This window comes from Carassius gibelio, chromosome B8 (assembly GCF_023724105.1).
Source record: "Carassius gibelio isolate Cgi1373 ecotype wild population from Czech Republic chromosome B8, carGib1.2-hapl.c, whole genome shotgun sequence".
NCBI classification, from domain to species: Eukaryota; Metazoa; Chordata; class Actinopteri; order Cypriniformes; family Cyprinidae; genus Carassius; species Carassius gibelio.
The window spans coordinates 16,609,087-16,630,146 of record NC_068403.1 but is presented as its reverse complement, the minus strand read 5'-3'; the positions used below and the strand labels follow the sequence as shown (position 1 = coordinate 16,630,146).

The following is a 21,060-nucleotide window of genomic DNA, read 5'->3' as shown; positions in this document are numbered from 1 at the left end:
AAGTCCCACAGTTAAGTCAGACATATTTAGGCCAATCTGGGTTTCATTCACATGTGAGACTTAAAAGAAAAAAATTCAATGGTTGTACAGACAATAGGGCTCTGTGCAGGAAAGAAGGCGAATCAATTGATCTAATTTAGGACAAAATGCAACTTTTCTTTTTTTTCTTTTTACATGTAATGACTGACATCACATCTAATCTTAGAAATGTACTAAGCATGCTGCACAACACCCATCCTTCACAACAACAAAGAACAAGAGCTAAACTCATAAACGCCCACCATCTCCTTTCCTCAGACCTTTTGCCACTTTTAAATGTGTTTAGGACAAAGATTAGAAAAGCCTTCTAGGCAAATGGGAGGGCAACCACAATGCATTGCATTACTTGAATTTCCAGTCCGGAAAGGGCCTGAGATTAATTAAAACTGGATTTTTGTTATTTCTATATTATACAAGTTATCCACTGATTCATAGACCAATTAATCAATCTTTGAAAAGTGAAAGCCAAAAAGAGATTTCCCTAGGCTGCAGAACTAAAATATGATAATTATACACCAGGTTACTGAATCATTTCAGAGGAAGAGTATATTAATTGCTCTTCACGTTTATTTAGAAAAAGGAAATCATTTACTCTTTTTATTATGATACGATGATAAAAAAAAAACTAAATAATGGCAGCAAAAGAAAATTAGCATTCAAGAACAGAAAAATGGTGTAAATTAACAATCTAAAAGGCAACAGAGCTGTATTACATTCATATTAATCTGATGAAAGCTGGATGAAGTACATTAAACGGACATTTACAGAACGCAGCTCTAACTCATAATGTCTCGTTTAGTAAATTAAGCTGATATGTGGCTTCTGAACAAAACATTTGTTCAGGCTTCATTTGGGACAAACGTAAAGATTAATCTGACATTTACTTTTAATTATTATGTCTTCATGGTGCAAAGGTCAAGTATTTCAGTAATGCAGTTTGTAATAAATATTAAACCCTAACCAGGGAAACTGCAGATTTGTCTTTCAGATGTTCGAGAGCTAAAAACAGCTGCTTAGTTGCACACCCTGGAATTTGAAACAATGTTAAATACTTCCTGAGGGATGGAAATATTAAATACCCCATTGAACGAAATCAAAATGGTTTAGAAAAAAAGAGAAATACCTCACATTTTTTTCAATGGACTCCCTTTTTATCATTATTGTTTTTATTTTCATGTCTTGTATTACCTTTAAAGTATTATTTGCAGACAGGTGGGAAATGTCAAAGTCTTTCAAACTCATGAAAAGAGAGCGATGCCTGAATTCAGCACAGCTGGAAAACAAGATATACAGTATGTGAAAACTGTGTTTTGTCTCACTCGGACCGAAACTCTTCCATATCAATGCACTGGAATGTAGCTTCATTTACATTTTGAATTAGTGCACATCAAATGATTTTTGTGCTTTGCAAACAATAAAATGTGCAGGTATTGCTTGAGCACTGCACATAACATATTATGAATCGCATATGATTATACATCTCAAAAAATATCAATAAGACTTTCTTATCCTGAGAAAGAACATACCATTTGATTAGTACATAAGGATTTAGCTTGCAAACAAAAAGACATCGTGATAGATTTCATTTTTGGTATATTATTTCAGTCTAATACAATGGACAGTACATGCACATGTGCTGCTAATCTGAATATAGTGTTTACTACAGTATCATACTGTTGGTGAGCAGCACTAATGTCATATGAAATGGCTCAACGGGTTACATAAGCTTATTGCTGACCTCCCTATTTAATATGTAGTATTTCAAGGCAAGATCCATCACAGTTGTAACATAAATGTGCCCACGATGGGCTTTCGAAACAATAAAATATAAAAAATAAAAATAAAAATGACGGTGTGCTATAGTGAATAACTCCCATTAGTGTTCAATTCTCCTCTACTGAAGTGCTACTCCAATGAAGTGTTTCAATTAGGCACTGCTTTGAGCAATCTGTACAACTCGTTCTTTTAAAACAAGTTCCACGGCTGTGAATTAAAGTGAAGAACTTGCTTCAAATGTATGTCTGGAAGCAAGAACTCAGGGAGGCAAAAGGCACAGGGTTGTGATCGGGTCCACGCTGTTCCTTAAGACAATCATCCACACCTCAAATTAGTAACTAGATGTAGTCTGTATTGTTAGAGTCAAACGACAGTGAGATGAAGCATCATCAAGGTAAACTGATTCGGTTCCACTGTAGAGAATTTTCTTGATGTATTGATGTCATATCAGCATATGCTAAGTGTCTATGTGATGGCTTTAATATGCCTTTTTGTGCTAGGATTAGGCTTAGATGAAATGGTGGGAAGTTGCACTCGGGTTAGTTGGTGGAAATTTGGACCATCTATAAAAGTACATGTGCTCAGGTCTCAAAATACTTGTAGATAGAGGTGACGTAAGTCATAACACTCTGCCAATCTGGTCGTTCTGTATGGACCATGTCATTGATGTCCTGAAAGAGAAAGAGAGAGAATGTAAGTGAATATTAAAGTGCATTTGATGTAAGTGTTTTTCATAAAATCCCTTAATTAGAATTTCTGAAATTTTAATGCACTGGCATTCACATTTTTTTTTTTAATGAATGAACAATTTTATTCAGCAAGGAATTCAGAAATTGATTAAAAGCGGTTTTATATTTTAAACAAATACTTTCCATTCAAGTCCTGAAAAAAGGTCTGACAACATTTGAACACGGATAATAAAAAGAAAATGTTTCTTGAGCTGCAGAAATTTTAGCTTTGCTATCATATAAATACTTAAAAATGTATATATTTAATAGAAAACAGTTGTTTTAAATTACAGTGATATTTTACAGTACTATTTTTTACTGTATTTCTAATTTTTTTTAAAGGTGCGGCCTAGGTAACCATAAGAGATAAAAAAAAATAGAACTGTAGTGTATTATGTTTTAAAAGTGATCTGACAAATAGGAGGCAAAGTGTATTTTCGGAAGTGAAATGTGGTGTGCCTCAAGGAAGTTGTCTAGGACCATTGTTATTTTCTATTTTTACCAATGATCTTCCTTTGGTTTATGTATGCAGATGATACAACATTATATCTACCAGCTACATCAATTGAAAAAATATCTGCTGATTTAGATGATGAGTTACAATTAGTGGTAAAGTGGGTACGGAATAATAAGATGGTTCTAATTTTGACAAAAACCAAAAGTATTGTGTTTGGATCAAATTTGAAACATAAACTTTAACCACAATTAAATGTGTCTGTAAAGAGTGTGCTTATTGAACAGCTAGCTATTGGAGTTATTCTAGACAGTTTGTTGTTGTTAAAAACGGACAGAAAATATGGTAATTGTAATGGGAAGATGTCTATCAGTTATTAAGATTATTAATGGTCGAGTGCATCAAGTAAAGACTTAGAAAAATTACATTTAGTCCGGAATATCGCTGCAAAACTAATTCTGAACTGTAACAGAAGTGTTAATATTATGAGGTTTAAAAAAACCATTAAAGAAATATTTAATGGTACAGTAATCACTAATTTGTTGATCTTAGTGTTCTAAATGAATTTGGGGTTTGTATGTTTTATTGTATTGGTTTTTATTGTTATGGATTAATGTAATTTAGTTTTTTTACTTGTTGGGACCCAGGAAGAATAGCCACTGCCTTTGTAGTGGCAGATGAGGATCCAAATAAACAAATAAAATTTCTAGCACACAAATGTCTATAAAAACTTACATATTATATATCAAATTTTAGGCAAATTATAACATGAAAAATGTATATTCTTAATGGAAATGTCCACGACTGTGCAAAGATTTGTATGACTTGTTTTAATTCATAAGAGCTTCAGAGGTTTTTTCAGTATGTGTATGCTAAACTTATTGTTTAAGTAGTTCACAATAGAAAGAAACAATTATATACAATGTGCTGTAAGTAAACACAACTGGCTGATAATGAAGTGTTTCCAGCTTTTCACCTGCTGTCAGCTTACAGGAAGGGAGTGGATGACAGAAATATTCCAACTTGAAGATTAATAGACTGCCTTGGATCTGCATTAGGTCTTTGTGCACGTTTCTCCAGTGCAAACCGGAGCTCCTGAACATGCCTATTTGTGTGCAGACTACAGACTTACTGCATCAGTTGGCCTGAATGAGCTGTTGTGATCAAGCTAATGCAAAACCTCTTACCAGAGTGGACTTGATTCCCACACTTTCTGCTGCTTGGAAGGCCAGGGTGAAATTTCGTCTCTGGAAGCAGAAATAAATAGTTAAGAGATTAGCGACAAATAAACTGAGATTAACCTAAAATTACAAAGGTCTGTTCCTTTTGGCCACTTGGTTTATTTATTATTATTTTTCTTTTATGCAATGACATATTCAAGTGTCATGATGCAGAAATCAGTAGTGTACTTGCCTTGTCCTGACTGTTGAGCTCTTGATAGGGAATATGAGCAGGTAGGTACGTGTGAAGGACAGCGCAGAAGGCCAGTCCATCATTCCAGCTGCTGCTAAAGTTGGTAATGTCGATATTCTGTGTAACAAACAGACATGACAGACTTCATATAAGCCTCCTGGACAGTACCAAAAACTAAAAATTTAGGATTATGAAAATAAAGCTTCAGTACATTTAAAACCAGATTAGAAATGGTTTCAACATGACTAGGTTTAAGTCATGAAATTCATGACATTCATGCCATTCAGCCTGGTACATTTAATGGAACATTCCTCCACTTGGCAAAAATTACTCATCTTTCTGTGGCAAAAAAATGAATCATGTTTCCAGTTCACAGCTTCTCCCACAAGCTCTTTTATGTGCTAAAGAGCAAAATAACAGATACATTTCTGCAAATGTCCAAAATGTTTTGACTTCTGCTTTTCACCACAATGTGTGGCAGAGGAGCAGAAAGATTTCAGCTTCTTAGACATCCTTATTTAGGGACAAGTAGTTAGTGCTAAATGGAATAAACTACTTTTTGTTTCTACATTATTTTAATGCTTCAATTTAATACAAAGCATCAAGCCACTTCTTTCCGTTCCACTTTGATAAACATCAGTTGTGATCACAGCTCATAGATTCACATGTGGGTAAAGACTTGGTGGTTAACCCTTAAAGACCTAGAACCTGGGGTGCCTGACACACTTGCACTTTTCTTTGTTTTTCAGACCTATTCTAGCAATCAGCATCAAGTGCCATATATCATTATAAACATAGAAATTACAGTGTAAGTTTAACTAATTTAAAGACTCAGATTTTTTTTTTTTTCTCTAAGAATGAATGAAACTTTCTTGAGAAAGTTGTATCTGGGCTTTTTACACTTCCAAATAAAATATTCATTTATTACAATACTGTTCTCTGTGCTTTTAAGTGAAAAACAGGCCTATTTCATTTATTAACAATAGAGGTGTGTACAAAAATGAAAATTAAAGAAAATGGAAAGATTGTTATATAAAAACAAAACAAAACAGTTTTTTTTCTTCGATTTAAAATATTTTTCTCAGGAGTATGAACAATAAACACAAACTGTACAGCATGTAGTAAAAACAATTGCACAAATCGTCTTCTGCAACAATACTAACAGTGCAAATGATTCACAAACTACACACAAAATGAGTGAGTAATATTCAGAGTGCAACAGAAAAAATAGTGCAAATTATCTTTATGAACTATATAAGAATTATTTACTTAAATAATAATTAAATAAAAATAATACAAATTATCAATCCGCTTGCTGCAATCTGCATCAGAATTGATTTTACCGGGACATTAACTAGCAACGCGAAGACATAAATTCCAGTGCTTTACCAGACGTACCACTGTATCATCCTTGTTTTTGATTTGTTTTATGTCAAAGTACTCTGTCTTGTGTTTTTCTGGGCTTTTTCAGAGAGTTTTCTCATGCAAATGTGTTATTTTGTGTTTATACAAAATTTTGTGTTCATGCACGCAGGACAGACTTTACTTTCACTTTGTGTTCATTCATAATTCCAAAGAAATACGTTAAACAGTAGTACAAAAGACTAAAACCTATGTTTATTGGTTGAATATGGGACAGTTGGAACAAATCTGGACACGGGGATGGGATTTAAGTGTCAACACTTGTTTCTGATTGGCTCAAAGGACGAAATGCATTGATTTCTTCTGACAAATCAATGTTGTCAAAATGTGATGCCGTAATCACGTACACCACGGTGCCTCTGAATATTAAAATAAGATAAATAGGATAGCTCCGCTTTACATCACTTTTTAAAGCATTCAGATATTATTAAAGGTTCAAAAGTTATTAAACATTAAAGAACAACAGTTATTTTTAACCGCGGGCGGCTGTCTAGGTCTTTGAGGGGTAATGCAACCTTGTTTACCCGACTCGACTTAATTTTAATGAAGTGATAAAGACTTGAGTAAAAGCCTGTCATAGTACTTTCTTATTGATATATAAAAAAGATTTTTAACATTGACAAAAAAGGTCAAATTTAGGTCCACTGAAGTGCCTTGAAATGCGCAGCGTTATTCTATGCGGTGTGTGCTGCAGTGCAGCTTCCTAATCATTTTCACAAATACATGCCATAAAATAAAAAGATAACATGAAAATATGGATCTAAAATACCATATTTTCTGAGTAACTGGCAAAGTTCTCAAAGCCTGTGCCAGCCAGCTTGCTGGAGTCTTTACAAAGATCTTCAAACTTTCACTCACATCAGCCACAATCATTCATGTTCCTAAAAAAGCAGTCACCAGCATCTTAAATGATCACAGACCAGTTGCACTAACACCAGTAATCATAATTGGTCTCACAGCACATCAAAACCAGCCTTCCCCCCACCTTTGACCAACACCAGTTTGCTTACAGAGCAAATAGATCTACAGATGATGCCATCACCATAGCCCTTCATACTGCACTCAACCACCTTGAACGGCAGGGAACCCATGTAAGAATGCTTTTTATAGATTACAGTTCAGCGTTTAATACAATGTCCCAGACATCTTAATCAGCAAATTATCTGCAATGGGACTCTCCCCCTCCATCTGCATTTGGATAAAGGACTTCTTCACAAACTGTTAAGCTCGGATCCCACCTCTCCTCCACCATCACGCTCAGGACCGGCTTTCCACAAGGCTGTGTACTGAGCCCTCTAATCTACTCCTTGTACACATATGACTGTACTCCCACTCATTCCACCAACACCATCATCGGATTTGCAGATGATACCACAGTGACTGGACTCATCTCAGGAGATGATGAATCAGCCTACAGACATGAAGTCCAGAAACAAGAGGAGTGGTGTTCAGTAAATAACTTGTCCCTGGACACCTCTAAAACAAAAGAGCTCATTCTGGACTTCTGGAAGCGACATACTGAACCAGCCTCACTCTACATCAATGAGGAATGTGTCGAAAGGGTCCACACCTTCAAATTCTTGGGAGTACACATATCAGGAAGAACAACCTAGAGCGTAAGCTGCTGGTGTTCTTTTACCGCTCTAACATAGAGAGTGTGTTAGTCTACTGCATTTCAGTGTGGTACTCCAGGTGCACTGCAGCAGACAAGAAAGCCCTCCAAAGAATAATCAACACCGCCACAAATAAATCAATGTCTGTTCACTACCCTCCCTGGAAAGCATTGCCATTATCTCTCAAGGGCCAAAAACATCATCAAGGACGAATCCCATCCAGGACACCACCTGTATAATCTTCTGCCCTCAGGCAGGCGGTACAGATCCTTACACAACAGTTTCTTCCCAGTTGCTATCAGGACTTTAAACTCATAAATGCACTAATCCCAAATACTATTCCAACCATGTTATTCTTTTAACTACAGTCACTTATTTCATTTAAATCTCTTCTGTCTATAATGCTTCTATACAACATGCAACATACAAGATATACAATGTTGTACAATATGCAGTATGTCAATCTGCAATACCACTGTCAAAACTTCAAACAAATGCACTGAATAATATGTCAGTTGAAATGACCATATCTGGTTTCTAAATGTGAGAAATTGTATCTTCACTCTGCAGTAATTTGCAATAATACATGTGCAATAATATACACGACATGTCAATACAGTGCAGAGGTGTATATGTGACGCCCTCTTTTGGATGGAGATGGGGCGGGTATGTACAGCTCATTTGCATTTAAAGCGATACACACCGAAACGGCTCTTTTTTTTTAGACACCCAAAAAATAATATTTTCCAGCTGTTATAATAAAAGATCTGTGGGTTAGTGATGGATCGTTCTTGAACGATTCTTTAATTTTGAATGAATCTTTAATGTGATTTGGAAAGAACGAGTTGTCTCGAGGATTGATTCGTTTCGCACATGTTCAAAATTCTACAGGTTCTGTACTGGAATTAGTCCAGTTCACCCGTCAAAGCAGTCTGAGCCGGAAAGAGAAGTGATAACTTCATCTCATGATTCTTCGGGTTTTTCGAGACGTTCATTCATCGCGCGACAGACCTATAAGCAATATATAACCAATGCAGTCTGAGCTGGAAAGAGACTTAATAATAATAATAATAATAATAATAATAATAACATCCAACTATTTATTACCTTTGTTACAACATTCAGTGAATTAATTCATACATTTATAAACTGTAAGTTTATAAAATAAAATAAAAATAATGATGATAATAAAGACTATGCACCCGTTTGTAAGGAAGCTTGTAAATTAATTTCTCTATCCAATGCTGTCACGTCACATGACAAAAGAACATTGAAACATTAACAGTACACTTAAAATCATAAAGAGAAAACAAGAATAATACAAAAAGAATATACAAACAGATTTGTTGCCAGGGTAACTGCTTTTATACAGTCTATGGTCAAAGCTTATGGGTCCTTCACGTGATGAAGGAACGACTTGAAAAACCTGATGACTTGATAGATGAACTAATCAATTCTCTTTCCGGCTCAAGACTGCATTGGTTAAAGCTTATGGGGCGGTCACATGTCGAAAGAACAACTCAAATCTGAAGACTTGTCAGATAAGAGGTGAGGAGAAGACCCAGGCAAACAATGAATTAATCTTTTCTGTTTCTTATACCAATGGGCGTAGGTTTGGTCTCAGCTTTGGTGGGGACAACCCCATACATTCCCCCCACTGGAATTGTTTTGTTGTAAGATACCAGTGATTTAATGGTGAAATCCTTTTTTATTTCAGACTGTTGGAAATACAGAATATCACAATACAGAAGTGAATCTAATTCATCTAATTATATTGTATCCTGACCCCGATATACCATCCTGTATACTGTCCCTAAAGAGCAAGTATAACTGTATAATCTAAAAAATGCACTCTCAAAAAATAAAAATTAAAACCTTAGACTGTGTAATGTTGAACGACCAAACGTTTTATTAACATAAATTATTATGTACATTAGTATTTACACTAACAAAAAAATACTCTTCCATAAGGAAACTAATCTAAATAAATAAATATAATAAAACTTTTATATTATAGACACTATAACGTTACCCTCCAATACACTGTTACCATACGGTTTATTAACAAACAAACATAATTTACTATGTATGTTGGTAGCCTATTTATACTTACAAAAAAACACTGTTGCAAGAGGTAGACTTTGAGAACTTTTGGAGCATAATCCAGATCCACCGTTTATGTTGACTAAAAGATTCTATGTTAAGGTACAGGCTTGACTTTCAGTTACTTGCTAACGTCGTATTCTATCATCTTGGGTAACACATACTATCACCAGTTAATACTATTTTCTACAGTAGTATAATCTACATTTGAAAGCCTGGTCAGTCACTACTGCTTGTTTATTTGTGTGGCTAGCTAGTTATTTTGCCTACTTACACTCTGACTCTGCTTTATGAAAAAGCTTCTTATGTCCCCTTTCTTTTTCTTGGGTGACATCTACAAAGTACAAAAAAGGGGCAAAAACGGAATATTAAATATTTTTTACTCTGGCCTTTGTATGTGGCAGAATGACAGCCCTGATAACTTATTGTCGGTGTCGGCGTCGTCAACATGCGCACGCGCGCACACACACACACACACACACAGCGCGCGCATCACCCGCTCGCTGCTAGTGCAAGCACAAAAGTAGTCCTGGGCCGCGCATGTAGCCTGTCAGATACCCCGGCGCCAATCAAATTACAGCGTTTCTTGTACTGTCGTCATTCTGGCCATTAAAATCGATCCAAATAGCAGTGCAAAGGAGCTTGCTAAGTATTGGTGGGGACAAATTTGTCATCTCAAAATATTGATAGGGACTAGTACCTAGCGTCCCCCCCTAAACCTACGCCCATGCTTATACCATTATAGTTTTGTTTTGTTTGTAGTGTGATCAACGTTTGCGTAAGTATTAGTAGACATGTTAGGGAAGTAAAATGTAACATTTTAATTATATTTTGATAAAAATGAACGAAATGACTCGAAGAAAGATTTGTTCCTTTTGCTGAACGAGACTCAAAGGTCTGAGTCAGTAAAATGATCCAAACTTCCCATCACTACTGTGGGGTATTTTGAGCTGAATCTTCACAGACACATTCTGGGGACACCCAATACCAATATTACAATCTTGCAAGAAGGGGGAAATTAGGTTATGTGTTGTAATTTCAAAATGAAGAAAAAAAAAAAATCTAACATATCCATTCACAAATCAATAAAAGATTTATAGGAGACTTCATGTTGTTTAAGGAAAATGCGGTAATTTTTTAAATAAAAATGCCCCAATGATGCAAATTCAGCGAGTTTGTTCTCAGATGTGCTGCTGACGGCTCTGTTTTACGTCAAGAGCCATTTAAAGTGCCAGAGAAATCCAGCGGACTTCCTGGTGAGGATCTTGATAAACAGTGACTATGACAACCACACAAGCTTTTCTGGAAGAGACAGACCTTGTTTAAAAAGTAGGAAAGAGCATTTCAGTGAAATCTGACGAGTGGAAAAAACATGGATAAACAGGTGTGACATGGGCCAGCATTACAGCTATTATTATTCTTTAAATATGACATCCGAGATTCAGCGAGAAAAAAACTCAGTCCAGACTATCAAAAAAATCCAACATGTAACAGACAGCAGCTACAATATAGTATGAGGACAGTGAGGGACACGATAACTTCAACAAATCCTAAAGCTGAACCAGCAATGTGCTTTTTACAGTATAGATTAATTATAATAATTAATATACATTAACAGTTAAATATCATAAACGTAAGTAAATCTAAGTATATATTTTTAATATAAGTTTTTAAATAGAAGTAAATATTGGATTTAAAAAAAAATATATAATATGAATGTAACATAATATTCTGCTTCTATCTTAGATGTCATAATACAAACCTGATAACCCTCGGTTTTCTTCTGACACCACCTCAGCAGTGCATTTCTTTTAGAACCTCCATATTCACGAGCCAAAGCTGACAGCGGGTCTTTTCGCTCCTCTCTACACAGAAAAAAAAATTGCAACCATGTTATTATCAACCCTGGAGAAGCATTCCAGCATTTTTGGTTCATATTATGGAATAAGTGGTCAAGGAATATGTTCACTGATGACTGTGACATTTACATGAGAATAAATTAAAAATGTATATGATACAGCATGTGTGTGGGTTACAGTGAGATGTAGGGCAGGTGCGTACCGAAGGCGGCTGCGGGCTGTGGGGTTGACAGAGGCTGTGGGGGAAGAGGAAGAGGACAGGGAGAGAGGAGGTGCAGCAGAACCCATGGCCATCAGAGAGGAAGCTGGGCCTCCATCAGGAGCACTTATATCTCTCTTCGCCTCTTCACTGCTTCTTCGAGACACTAAACAGAGGAGAGAGAAAAAGTTTCAATGATCTTTTGGGTAACAATAGTCCTGTTCTTTAATTTACATCGACAGAAAACTAATAAAATGTATCACTGTCTTAAAAAGACATTCAGATTAGATTCACTATAACAATGCATCAAAGTATAAGTTGCAAAGATCCAATGTGCTTCCTGCATGGATGCATTCTTTCCAGTTACATTATTGTCTTCAAAATATGAAAACAAGTACTAATAGTGCCAAAATATTTCAAGTGAATCAAACTAAGATCAAATTTCAGATTTTATGATGCATTTCACCATTTATAAAAAAAAAAAAAAAAATGTAACTGGATTGTTGTCAGAGCAAATGTTTGCACCGAATGTACACTGTCCAAAAGTTTGGAGTCCGTAATGTTTTCAAAGTTTTCATTTATTTGATCAAAAATACAATAAAATCTGTAATATTGTGAAGTATTATTACAATTTAATATATTAAATATATAACAGCTGTGCCGCTTCATATTTTTGGTATCTTTGGCGACATTATAAATGTGTTTACTTTCATTTATGATCAACTTATTATCAACTTAATGCTTTCTTAGTGGGTAAAAGTCTATATGCATTACAGCACTGACTATATGAGTGCATTAGTTGGGTGTTTATAATAAGCATAGCATCTATATTAGCAGGATTTTAAATAGGTCTAAGCTTCACCTGTGATAGTCTTTGATGTGTCCATGCTTGAGACTCTCTGAAGAGCTGAAGCGGGACGACTGCCGTTGGCTGCTCTTAGTAGATGCTCAGCTGCAGACAGAGAAAGAGAAAGAGAGAGATATAATATCATAATCAGGATTTCAATATCTGTTATCAGCTCATCTGGGAGCTAAATATGACTCTGGAGGTAACAGGGAAGAACACAATGAAAGAAAATAAAATAATGAATGTTGCAATCTACAAACACACAATGCTATTGCACATGAAATCAAATGCTATTACATTTATTATCAAAGAAATGTATCTATAAAAATGAAAGGAACATCATAGGGGGGAAGACTAATGTAGACAGCCAGTGAGTCTCAAGCTGTCAAGGGTCAGACAGGGCAAACGATAACCCCCCGGAGGAAAGCCATCCTGCCAATTAAAACACTGTCATTTCCACAAAGGTGGATAAGAGTTTCCAATAAGCAGGCGAACGTAAGAACAAGCAAGACAAAAAGGCTCTATGCCCTTTCTCGCACGTTCACAAACACGCACTGAGTGGGGAGGGGGCACTGAAACCAGAGTATTTGTTCAAACTTGGTGTATTTTCGCATGAGTTGTCACATCGGAGGTCACCATGAGTTCAGTGTTGCTTTTGCGGGGTCATAAACTTCTGGTGTCGGGAAACTTTTGTCTTTTACTAATAAACTACCTCCCAGATCCAAATCCCACTACATCCACCCCAATGCAACTTCTGGAATATCCAAGGGCTATGATTCACATTATGCGTTTTGTTTTTGCAACGGGTTATTAAAAAAAAAAAAAAAGAAAAAAAAAAACTGTGAAAAAGCAGTCATTTGTTCATTTACCAGGTCAGGGTGCAACGGCACAAGAGCGCCAAAGTTTTTGAAAAACACATTTGTTATGATTATTAGAAAATACTTTTCTATAATTTTCTAGACATTGCACTCACAAAGAATAATTTTGAATGGATGAAATATTTAAAAGTGAGAATAAATTGAAAAAGATCTATAAATAAATAGAATTGATTATTTTTACATGATATCCACAAACACAAGATGTGATCGATTTCCATCACTTTTTCTAGACTGGAAATCCCAATTTTACAACTTCCTTGACTCATCAAGTTTTTAATAATAGCTTGACAGATATTAAATATTGTGAGGTTGGTGCTAGGCATAATTTATCAATTATATGTAATTATTAGATGTGTAATTATTACAATTTATTCAACAAGAACAAAACTTGCAAAGTTGCACCAAATAAATGTACGTTTTTGCTATAAGTCTTATATTTATACTGCTTATAAGTTTTTATAAAACATATTAGAAACAAACACAATGAATATTCATATTTACCCTTTTATCAAAAATTATTTTCCATTTTAAAATGTAACAACCTACTAAAATGACCCGGATCATTAAATCAAAGAAATAAATCAAAAATTCAACGAATCAATCAGTGTGTTGAAAAAACTGATATAACCACAAATAACGATCATTTGAAAGACTTAAGTAGAAATAATGTGGTGTTTATTACCTGGCATACTGATGTCTGTGTAACTGGGTCTTTTGTCTGTGAGGGAGGACAGGGGCTTCGCAGCAGCCATAGAGCCAGTGATGGAGTGTCTCTGTAGGTGATTAACAAACAGTATTTAAAGCGTCTCAATATATCAGCTTACCTATTTTTTTATCAACTGGGCTGATCTGAAACAAAGATAACTGACTGAATAACAACCTCAGAGTCACTTCGGGATAGTAAGGATTATGAAAGAAAGTCATAAGAAGAGAAATATCTGATATGATCTACTCTACTGCTGAGATAGATTCATATCTCCATTTCATTTGAGAGCTCCACATGTGCTTTTCTGCGAAGCTGTTATAAGACTTAGCACCTGATCCTTGTAAAAGGTCTCTTTGCCTTCAAGACTTCTCCTCGACAGGTTACACATTCATGGCTGGATTGTGGTCAGCTTCCATTAAATCCCGTTGCTCTTTTCTTCTAGAATGCTACTCGATTTCTACATCAATCAAAAGCGGCTAAAGACTGCAGCTAGCCTCTCAGGAGGATATGACTTTAGGTCTATTTCCTCTTTGTCTGCTGTCCTTACCTCCCCTCTCCTTACTTCAATAAACCCTGACAATCCCACTCTTATATATTCTCAGTGCTGAACATTTCTAAGGGTGTCACTTTGATACATGCAGTATATTTCAAACGTTTGCACTCAAGTGTTACACTGAGGTGAGAAATGAGGTTGGTATTGCTGGATTTCTTGTTGATAAAAAACTGTGCTTGAGTTCCAATATGACCTGTAGAGCCTGAAGATCAGAATCATACTTTTACATTTCATATCACAATAGGCCTATATTATATCACACAATTATTAATAGTAAAAAAATGTACCTTTCTTTGTTTTCATTTACCCCTCAGTTAGCAAGCTAACATCTAAGCCTATTAGAGTAGCATAGCACTAAATTAAGAATGGTCCTTTGATAAGATAGAAAATTTTGTAACAGCAAATGAAACATTCTCATGATTGTGTTTTCAGTTAGTCACCAGTTAACAAGTTTACCTTAGCCTACTAGCTTAGCATAGCACAAATTTGCTAAGAATGCTCATTTTGTTGAGCTAGCAAAAAAAGTCACAAGAAAATGAAACATTTCCACTGAACTTTTCTTATCTTCAGATAGTCTTTGGTCAACAAGCTAACAGCTTAGATTACTAGCTTGGCATAGCAATAACGGTTTGTTGATCTAGAAAGAAAAGGTCACAACAACTTAAACATTTCTGCTTCTTTGCATTCATTGTGTGGTTTGGAACTGAGGAATGAAAGACAGGATCTTGCATTAATGAAAACTAAAAATTCAGTTTCACATCCAGACAGTATAAGAAGATATGACTACACTAGAAATAAAACGTAAAAAGGAAACCAAACCATCCCACAATGGAAATTCTGTGGTTCTCATGAATGAGCATATGTTGTGAGAAATGTCAAGAGGCCCACAGGAGGAGGAAGTGCTGCTATCTCAGAGGCTTCCGAGGTTCAAAAAGCAGGAAAAGAGTCCGAATGCTACTGTGTGACCTTCACAGTGAAAATAAGTCACTCTGCAGGCAGCACTGAGGAAGTACATGTTATGTAGGGTTGGGAATCAAAAACCAATTCCAATTCCAGAATTGGATGATTAAATTCAGGGACTGGATCCTCGTTGTCAAATTAAAATTTCCGCCTATCGATTGCTATGAGCTTTTTTTTTTCTTCTGAGGACTGGATCTAGTGATCTGCCTGGGACCTTGTTCGTTAATCTAAGCGCTCCAAAGTTTGGATTCATTTGCGAACAGAAGCCAAAAAAGCTTAGAATAATATCTGTGATAGCTAAATATGCTGCAAGCTAGGTGTCACCACCAAAATGACAAAGCACTTTAATTTAATAGAACAAAGTTTGTGAATACGATACCAACACCAATGTGATTCTATTCCTAATTTACAATGATTCGCCTTTTTCATTCCTCAACCTTTGACGTGTGCGATCAATGTTGTGATCAAGTGGTTCGTCCGTGCAGCGTACGATGATCACATCAGTGTGATTTGAATATTTAAACCTGCGTTCGTACTGCCTTTGATCTCAAGAGAGCAGCTGTCTGTCATGAATAAAACAGCTTCACAGTCTTTTAAACCACACAGTGTCATTACTTCTGCGATATAAACATTTAAATCGAAGAAGTACTGTGATAAATGTTTATAGTTCAGAAATAAACTCTCATGTGTACGGTAGCGATTAAAATAGAGAAAAAAATCTTTAATAAGTAATACGTTTTAACGTAGCCTGTTGGCTTTTGTTCATGGTATTCAGGTGCAACTAAATGGTTTCCAAAAAAGAGGAAGGATAAATGTTTGATATCATTATTTTATGACACTGGAAACAAAAATGGGAATAGAAAAGAATCGTAATTGATCAAATTCAAACCATACCCAACCCTAACGCTATGTGTTATTGTGTGGGACTGAGCTACCTGTATGGGGGAGACAGCAGCAGCAGGCGGGGTCTTCATGGGGCTGGGACTGAGAGGTGTGCGAGGTAAAGGGGTGTTGGTGGTTGTGCTAGCAGCAGCTGCGACTGCAGCAGCGACGACTGCAGTAGCATTAGCTCCCGGGCCTGATAACATCCAAAAAACAGATTAAATCAACATTTTTAGACTGTTAAAGATGCCCTATACACATAAAATATATAACCAGCAAATGGTGAGGTACCCTGTGAGGCACTGTCAAAGCTTTTGATAAGGGTTTTAACGGTGGGTGACGGCTCGGAGGATGTAGAGGGGCGTCGACTCAGTCCCATGCCCTGCCTCAGCGCAGCCAGGTCCCTCTCAACAGCGTTCATGTAGTTATATACACGTCCACGCTCCTCATCTTGCCTTTGAGACAGTACAGAGTCACATATTTTCAACATGGATACTTTTAGTGCACAAAGAAAACAAAAATAACATCTTTATTCAACAATTCATAATAAAATGTATCCCTGTACATACAGTGTTTATGTATGTGATGCTCTCCAAAAGGGCACTGTAGGGTGACGCAGAAGAGACGAATTGTTGAATAAAGTCATTATTTTTGTTTTCTTCGTGCACTAAAAACCATTTCGTAGCTTTGTAAAATAATTTTTAAAAAGCATTAGTTTGAGGGTGAGTAATTAATTTTCATTTTTAGGTGAACTATCCCTTTAATTAAAACAATGGTGCTCTCAGATATTTCCTGTAAAAATATGCCGCCAAGGCTAGCCCAAACAGTAAGATCTAAAATATACTGTCTTATAAGAAAATGCACTAATAATTTTTCTAGTAGCAGAGTTTGAGAAAGGAAGTTATAAACAAGTGTGGCTTGTCACTGAGCTTTTCACAGGCTCGCAGCACAACATTATTTTTAACACTTACTTGCGGTTTTTAACTTCATCTAGTTCTTTGCTCAGCTTCTCGTTCTTTTCCTGCGCTTCTTGCAGGCGGCGGCGTAGGTCACCGATCTCTTCTTGAGCCTCTGACTTGATGTCATTAGCGATGACTACAGCCGTCTGCAGATCTGCCTGGAACTGACGCCACTCTGCCGACTCTTCCTGAACATACAGAAATGCACAAGCACAGAGGTGCAGATTTAGTAAGAATAATTAAAGACATGCATTAAGACATTTAAGACCACAGGCACGTAAACATACTGAATGATCTACCACTGGGATGATTTTAGTTGTTTTAAAAACTGGCAAACAATTTGACAACCAATCGGACAAAGATCTGGACATTACTGGGTTAAGACAAAATTTAATGAATAAACATAAAAAGCGGTGTCGACAAAGTGATTCCTTTAATAAGAAATAAATGTTTTCCTGTGTTTTTTATCCTAGCGTTATACTTAAAATCTGAAGAAATCCTTTCAAACGATGCCCATCTGTGAAAGCCGGGTCGTCAGATGACTGCATGCACGGCTGCCCCTGCCCTCACTCACCCTGAGTTTGCGGTGCAGTATCTTTATCTCTCTCTCCATGTCATGCTTCTGATCCTGAAGCTTTTTCATCGAATCTGCCAGGAAACCGGAAAGAGAGCAAGTGAGCATGTGAAATGAGGGCATACAGGGTTCACATGGGGGAATAATAAACGAAATGCACTGTAGCAAAATTGCTTACGTAATAAAAACATAATGCATTTTTAACCTCGTTTTAAACGCCACCACAAATGATAAGAGTTTACAAGTAAATAAAATTAATTTTCTATCCTATGATATCTGTAGATATCTGTAGAAGTCAAGTGATGTAAAAAAAATAAAAAAAAAATAAAAAAAACCTTATTCTTTCACTGCTGCTTCATTCTAACACAATAAGTAAAGCACGTTGTCAAACTGTTGATGCCACCATGTGGTGATACGAGAAAGACATCAATTACTAGAGGCTCTCTTAGTATTGAACATAGCATGTACCCAAACCTCCCACAACTAGATTCACATTATCGTATGCATCTTGCACAAAAGACTACCTGACTGTGAGGCAGGATGCACAGGTTTTTTAATCACTCCGCAGGGAAACAAAATCATCTTTAAAAGGTAGAAGTATATCAGCATGTAAAAACTAAATAATTTAGTTGATTGCTTTACGTGAGATTTAGACATTCTCTTTATTATGGAGATGTACATTCCTGCAAAGTTTAGCTCCAACCAAATTAAATACAATTTAATCTTCAGGAACACTTCATAATTAGAAACGTGTATTACTGAACTCCACAGGAAGGCAGATCTTCAGAAACAGGATTGGGCATCCCTGGATTAAAAGGTGAAAGTGTTGAGGTGAAAGTTATTTTTGTTTTCTCTGCACACAAAAACTATACTGGTAGCTTCATAAAATGAGGGTTGAACCACTGATGTCACATGGACTGCTTTAATTATCTCCTTCCTACCTTTCTGGGCTTTGAAAATTTCAGTTGTTGTTGCTGTGTGTGCAGGGGTCAGAGAGCTCTCGGATTTCATCAAAAGATATATTTTAATTTGTGTTCTGAAGATGAACAGCGCTCTTACAGGTTTGGAATTATATGAGGGTGAGTAATCAATGCCAGAATTTTCATTTCTGGGTGATTTATCCCTATAAGTGTGTCATCACAAAAAGCATGAAAAATGTGTGCAATTGTGGAAAATCTAAATCAGGATGCACAAACTCACTCTCTAGGTCGCTGATGATGAGGTTGTCGTGAAGTTTGACGGCTCGGTGCTGCTCCACTTCATCCTCCAGCTCAAAGATGGTCTCCTTCATGTCTCCGATCTCCGTCTCTTTCTCCTGCAGGTCCTCACGTTGCTTTTCTAGAGCCCTCTTCTGCTCAGCTAATTCTTTCTGCACCTCGTTCTGGAAGTCCCTGTACTCGGCATCTAGCTGTACCACAAAAGAGGAAACAAGGAGTTGTCAAACAGGCTCCTAATGCTACTTAAAGCAACTGAACCAGTGCTTAAGCTCACCTTGTTGAGGGTGTCCTGCAGACATGCCACCTCATTGCGAGCATGGCCCAAATCATCCTGGAGTTTAGCAGCTTTGGCTTCAGCTTCTTCCTTGTCTAGCCTAACCCCTTCCAGGAGCTGGTGGATGTCGCTCTTATCCCCAGCATTGTGGATGGAGTAAAGCTCAGCAACCTTTTGCCTCTCCTGCTCAAGTGACACCCGACAGCGGCTCAGCTCGGCCTGGTCATTATTGACCGCAGCTTTACAGTCCTCCAGAACTGCCGCCATGCCGGCCCGCTCTTGCCTTTCCACGTCTAGAAGTCGCTCCATGTGATGGTTGCGCTCTTTCAGTGCTGCGATCACATTCTGAGCCTCGGCGTTATCCTGCTCAGCCATCTTTAGAGTATTGCTCAGATGTTGCTGCACACCCAACAGCTGCTCACGCTCAAAGCGAGCATTTTCCGCAAGCTCCACGTATCGTTGCTCCAGCTCCAGGTATCGGCCACTCTTGATGTCTTCGTCCACCGAGTAGGCCACACCGTGCTCCTCCAGAAGTGAGCGGAAGTACTCGATCTGACGGCCACAGTGCTCCAGTTTGTCACTCTGTTGGCAGAGGGAGTCCATAAGCAGGACCTTTTCCTCTCCCAGGCGTTCATTTTCACCATTGAGCTCCTGCGTGATCTGTTGCAGGTCGGCCAGTTCTTGTAGAGTCGCTTGGAGCTCTTCAGCCGTGCTGTGTTGGTTCTCCTCCATCTGGTGGATGCGCTCTGTAAGGCACGCCACTGACACCTCGCTGGTGTTTCCACTGCTCCCCTTACGAGAGGAATTGCGACCTGTCGGAGTGCCGCCTTCGGACTCAGAGGATGACGAGGAGCCGCAGCCTGAGGGAGCGTCCAAAGCGTCGTCGCTGGAGGTCACTGCCTGGTAGACCTCACTGGACTCGCTGTCCAGGTTGTCCGTTGAGCCACTTCGTTGGCCTCCCGTAAGGAGGTCCTCCATGGAGCCTGGTGCTGATCCCTCCACAGAGGAGGCCGCAGTAGCACAGTCTTCATGACCTCCACCACCTCCAGAGGAGGAAAGTTCAGGACTGGTGGAGGGAAAGCCAAAGGTTTTCTCAGCCCCGTCCAGTCTTTGCTCCAGGGAAAAGCCCAGAGCATTGAGGCGGTCCTTTAGCATGCGGTTTTCATTCTTAAGCAGGTTGAGCTCTCCACGGATGGCCTGGTTCTGCTCCTGCAGGAGCAGCAATGTTGACTCCACATCTGCAGCTGTGATCACTGCAGTCGCCTCCCTCTCTGGTGGCCTCTCGTCCTCCTCATCTTCCTAGGAGCAACATAAGAGCATGGCGAGGGCTTTTACTCTCAAGTAGTAGTTTTCATCTAAGCTACCAGTTATGCCACATTACAGATTCACCAACACTATTCACTGGTGCTTGTATCACAACAGAAATACTTCAACTCTCTATTATCCACATCCTAATTTCCCAAAGTATGATTATATGGCTGACAAAATTATGCTGTTTTTGTAAAAACCATAGAGATATCATTTCTTCGAGCCACTATGCAGCCCATTTCTACCTCAGAGTAACAAAAACAATTAACAAAATAAAAAGGTAACTATGGCTTTAC

General features: G+C 37.5%; 1 protein-coding gene across 2 annotated transcripts in view; it reads right to left on the bottom strand.

The window, feature by feature from the left end:
- Window positions 1–574: 574 nt before the first annotated feature.
- specc1la (sperm antigen with calponin homology and coiled-coil domains 1-like a) overlaps window positions 575–21,060 on the bottom strand; it is a 30,238-nt gene continuing 9,752 nt past the window's right edge. Inside the window, exons 5-17 of one of the 2 annotated variants that reach the window (XM_052563938.1) lie at window positions 19,457–20,755; window positions 19,166–19,373; window positions 17,966–18,039; window positions 17,404–17,579; window positions 16,724–16,887; window positions 16,486–16,628; window positions 14,014–14,104; window positions 12,469–12,558; window positions 11,610–11,772; window positions 11,311–11,413; window positions 4,411–4,527; window positions 4,185–4,244; window positions 575–2,486 (exon numbers count right to left, since the gene is read on the bottom strand). In XM_052563938.1, the coding sequence (XP_052419898.1) occupies window positions 2,397–2,486; window positions 4,185–4,244; window positions 4,411–4,527; window positions 11,311–11,413; window positions 11,610–11,772; window positions 12,469–12,558; window positions 14,014–14,104; window positions 16,486–16,628; window positions 16,724–16,887; window positions 17,404–17,579; window positions 17,966–18,039; window positions 19,166–19,373; window positions 19,457–20,755 (2,778 nt within the window). In that variant the 3' untranslated portion in view covers window positions 575–2,396. The remainder of the gene's footprint in view (window positions 2,487–4,184; window positions 4,245–4,410; window positions 4,528–11,310; window positions 11,414–11,609; window positions 11,773–12,468; window positions 12,559–14,013; window positions 14,105–16,485; window positions 16,629–16,723; window positions 16,888–17,403; window positions 17,580–17,965; window positions 18,040–19,165; window positions 19,374–19,456; window positions 20,756–21,060) is intronic. The other variant, XM_052563939.1, reaches the window with a different exon arrangement.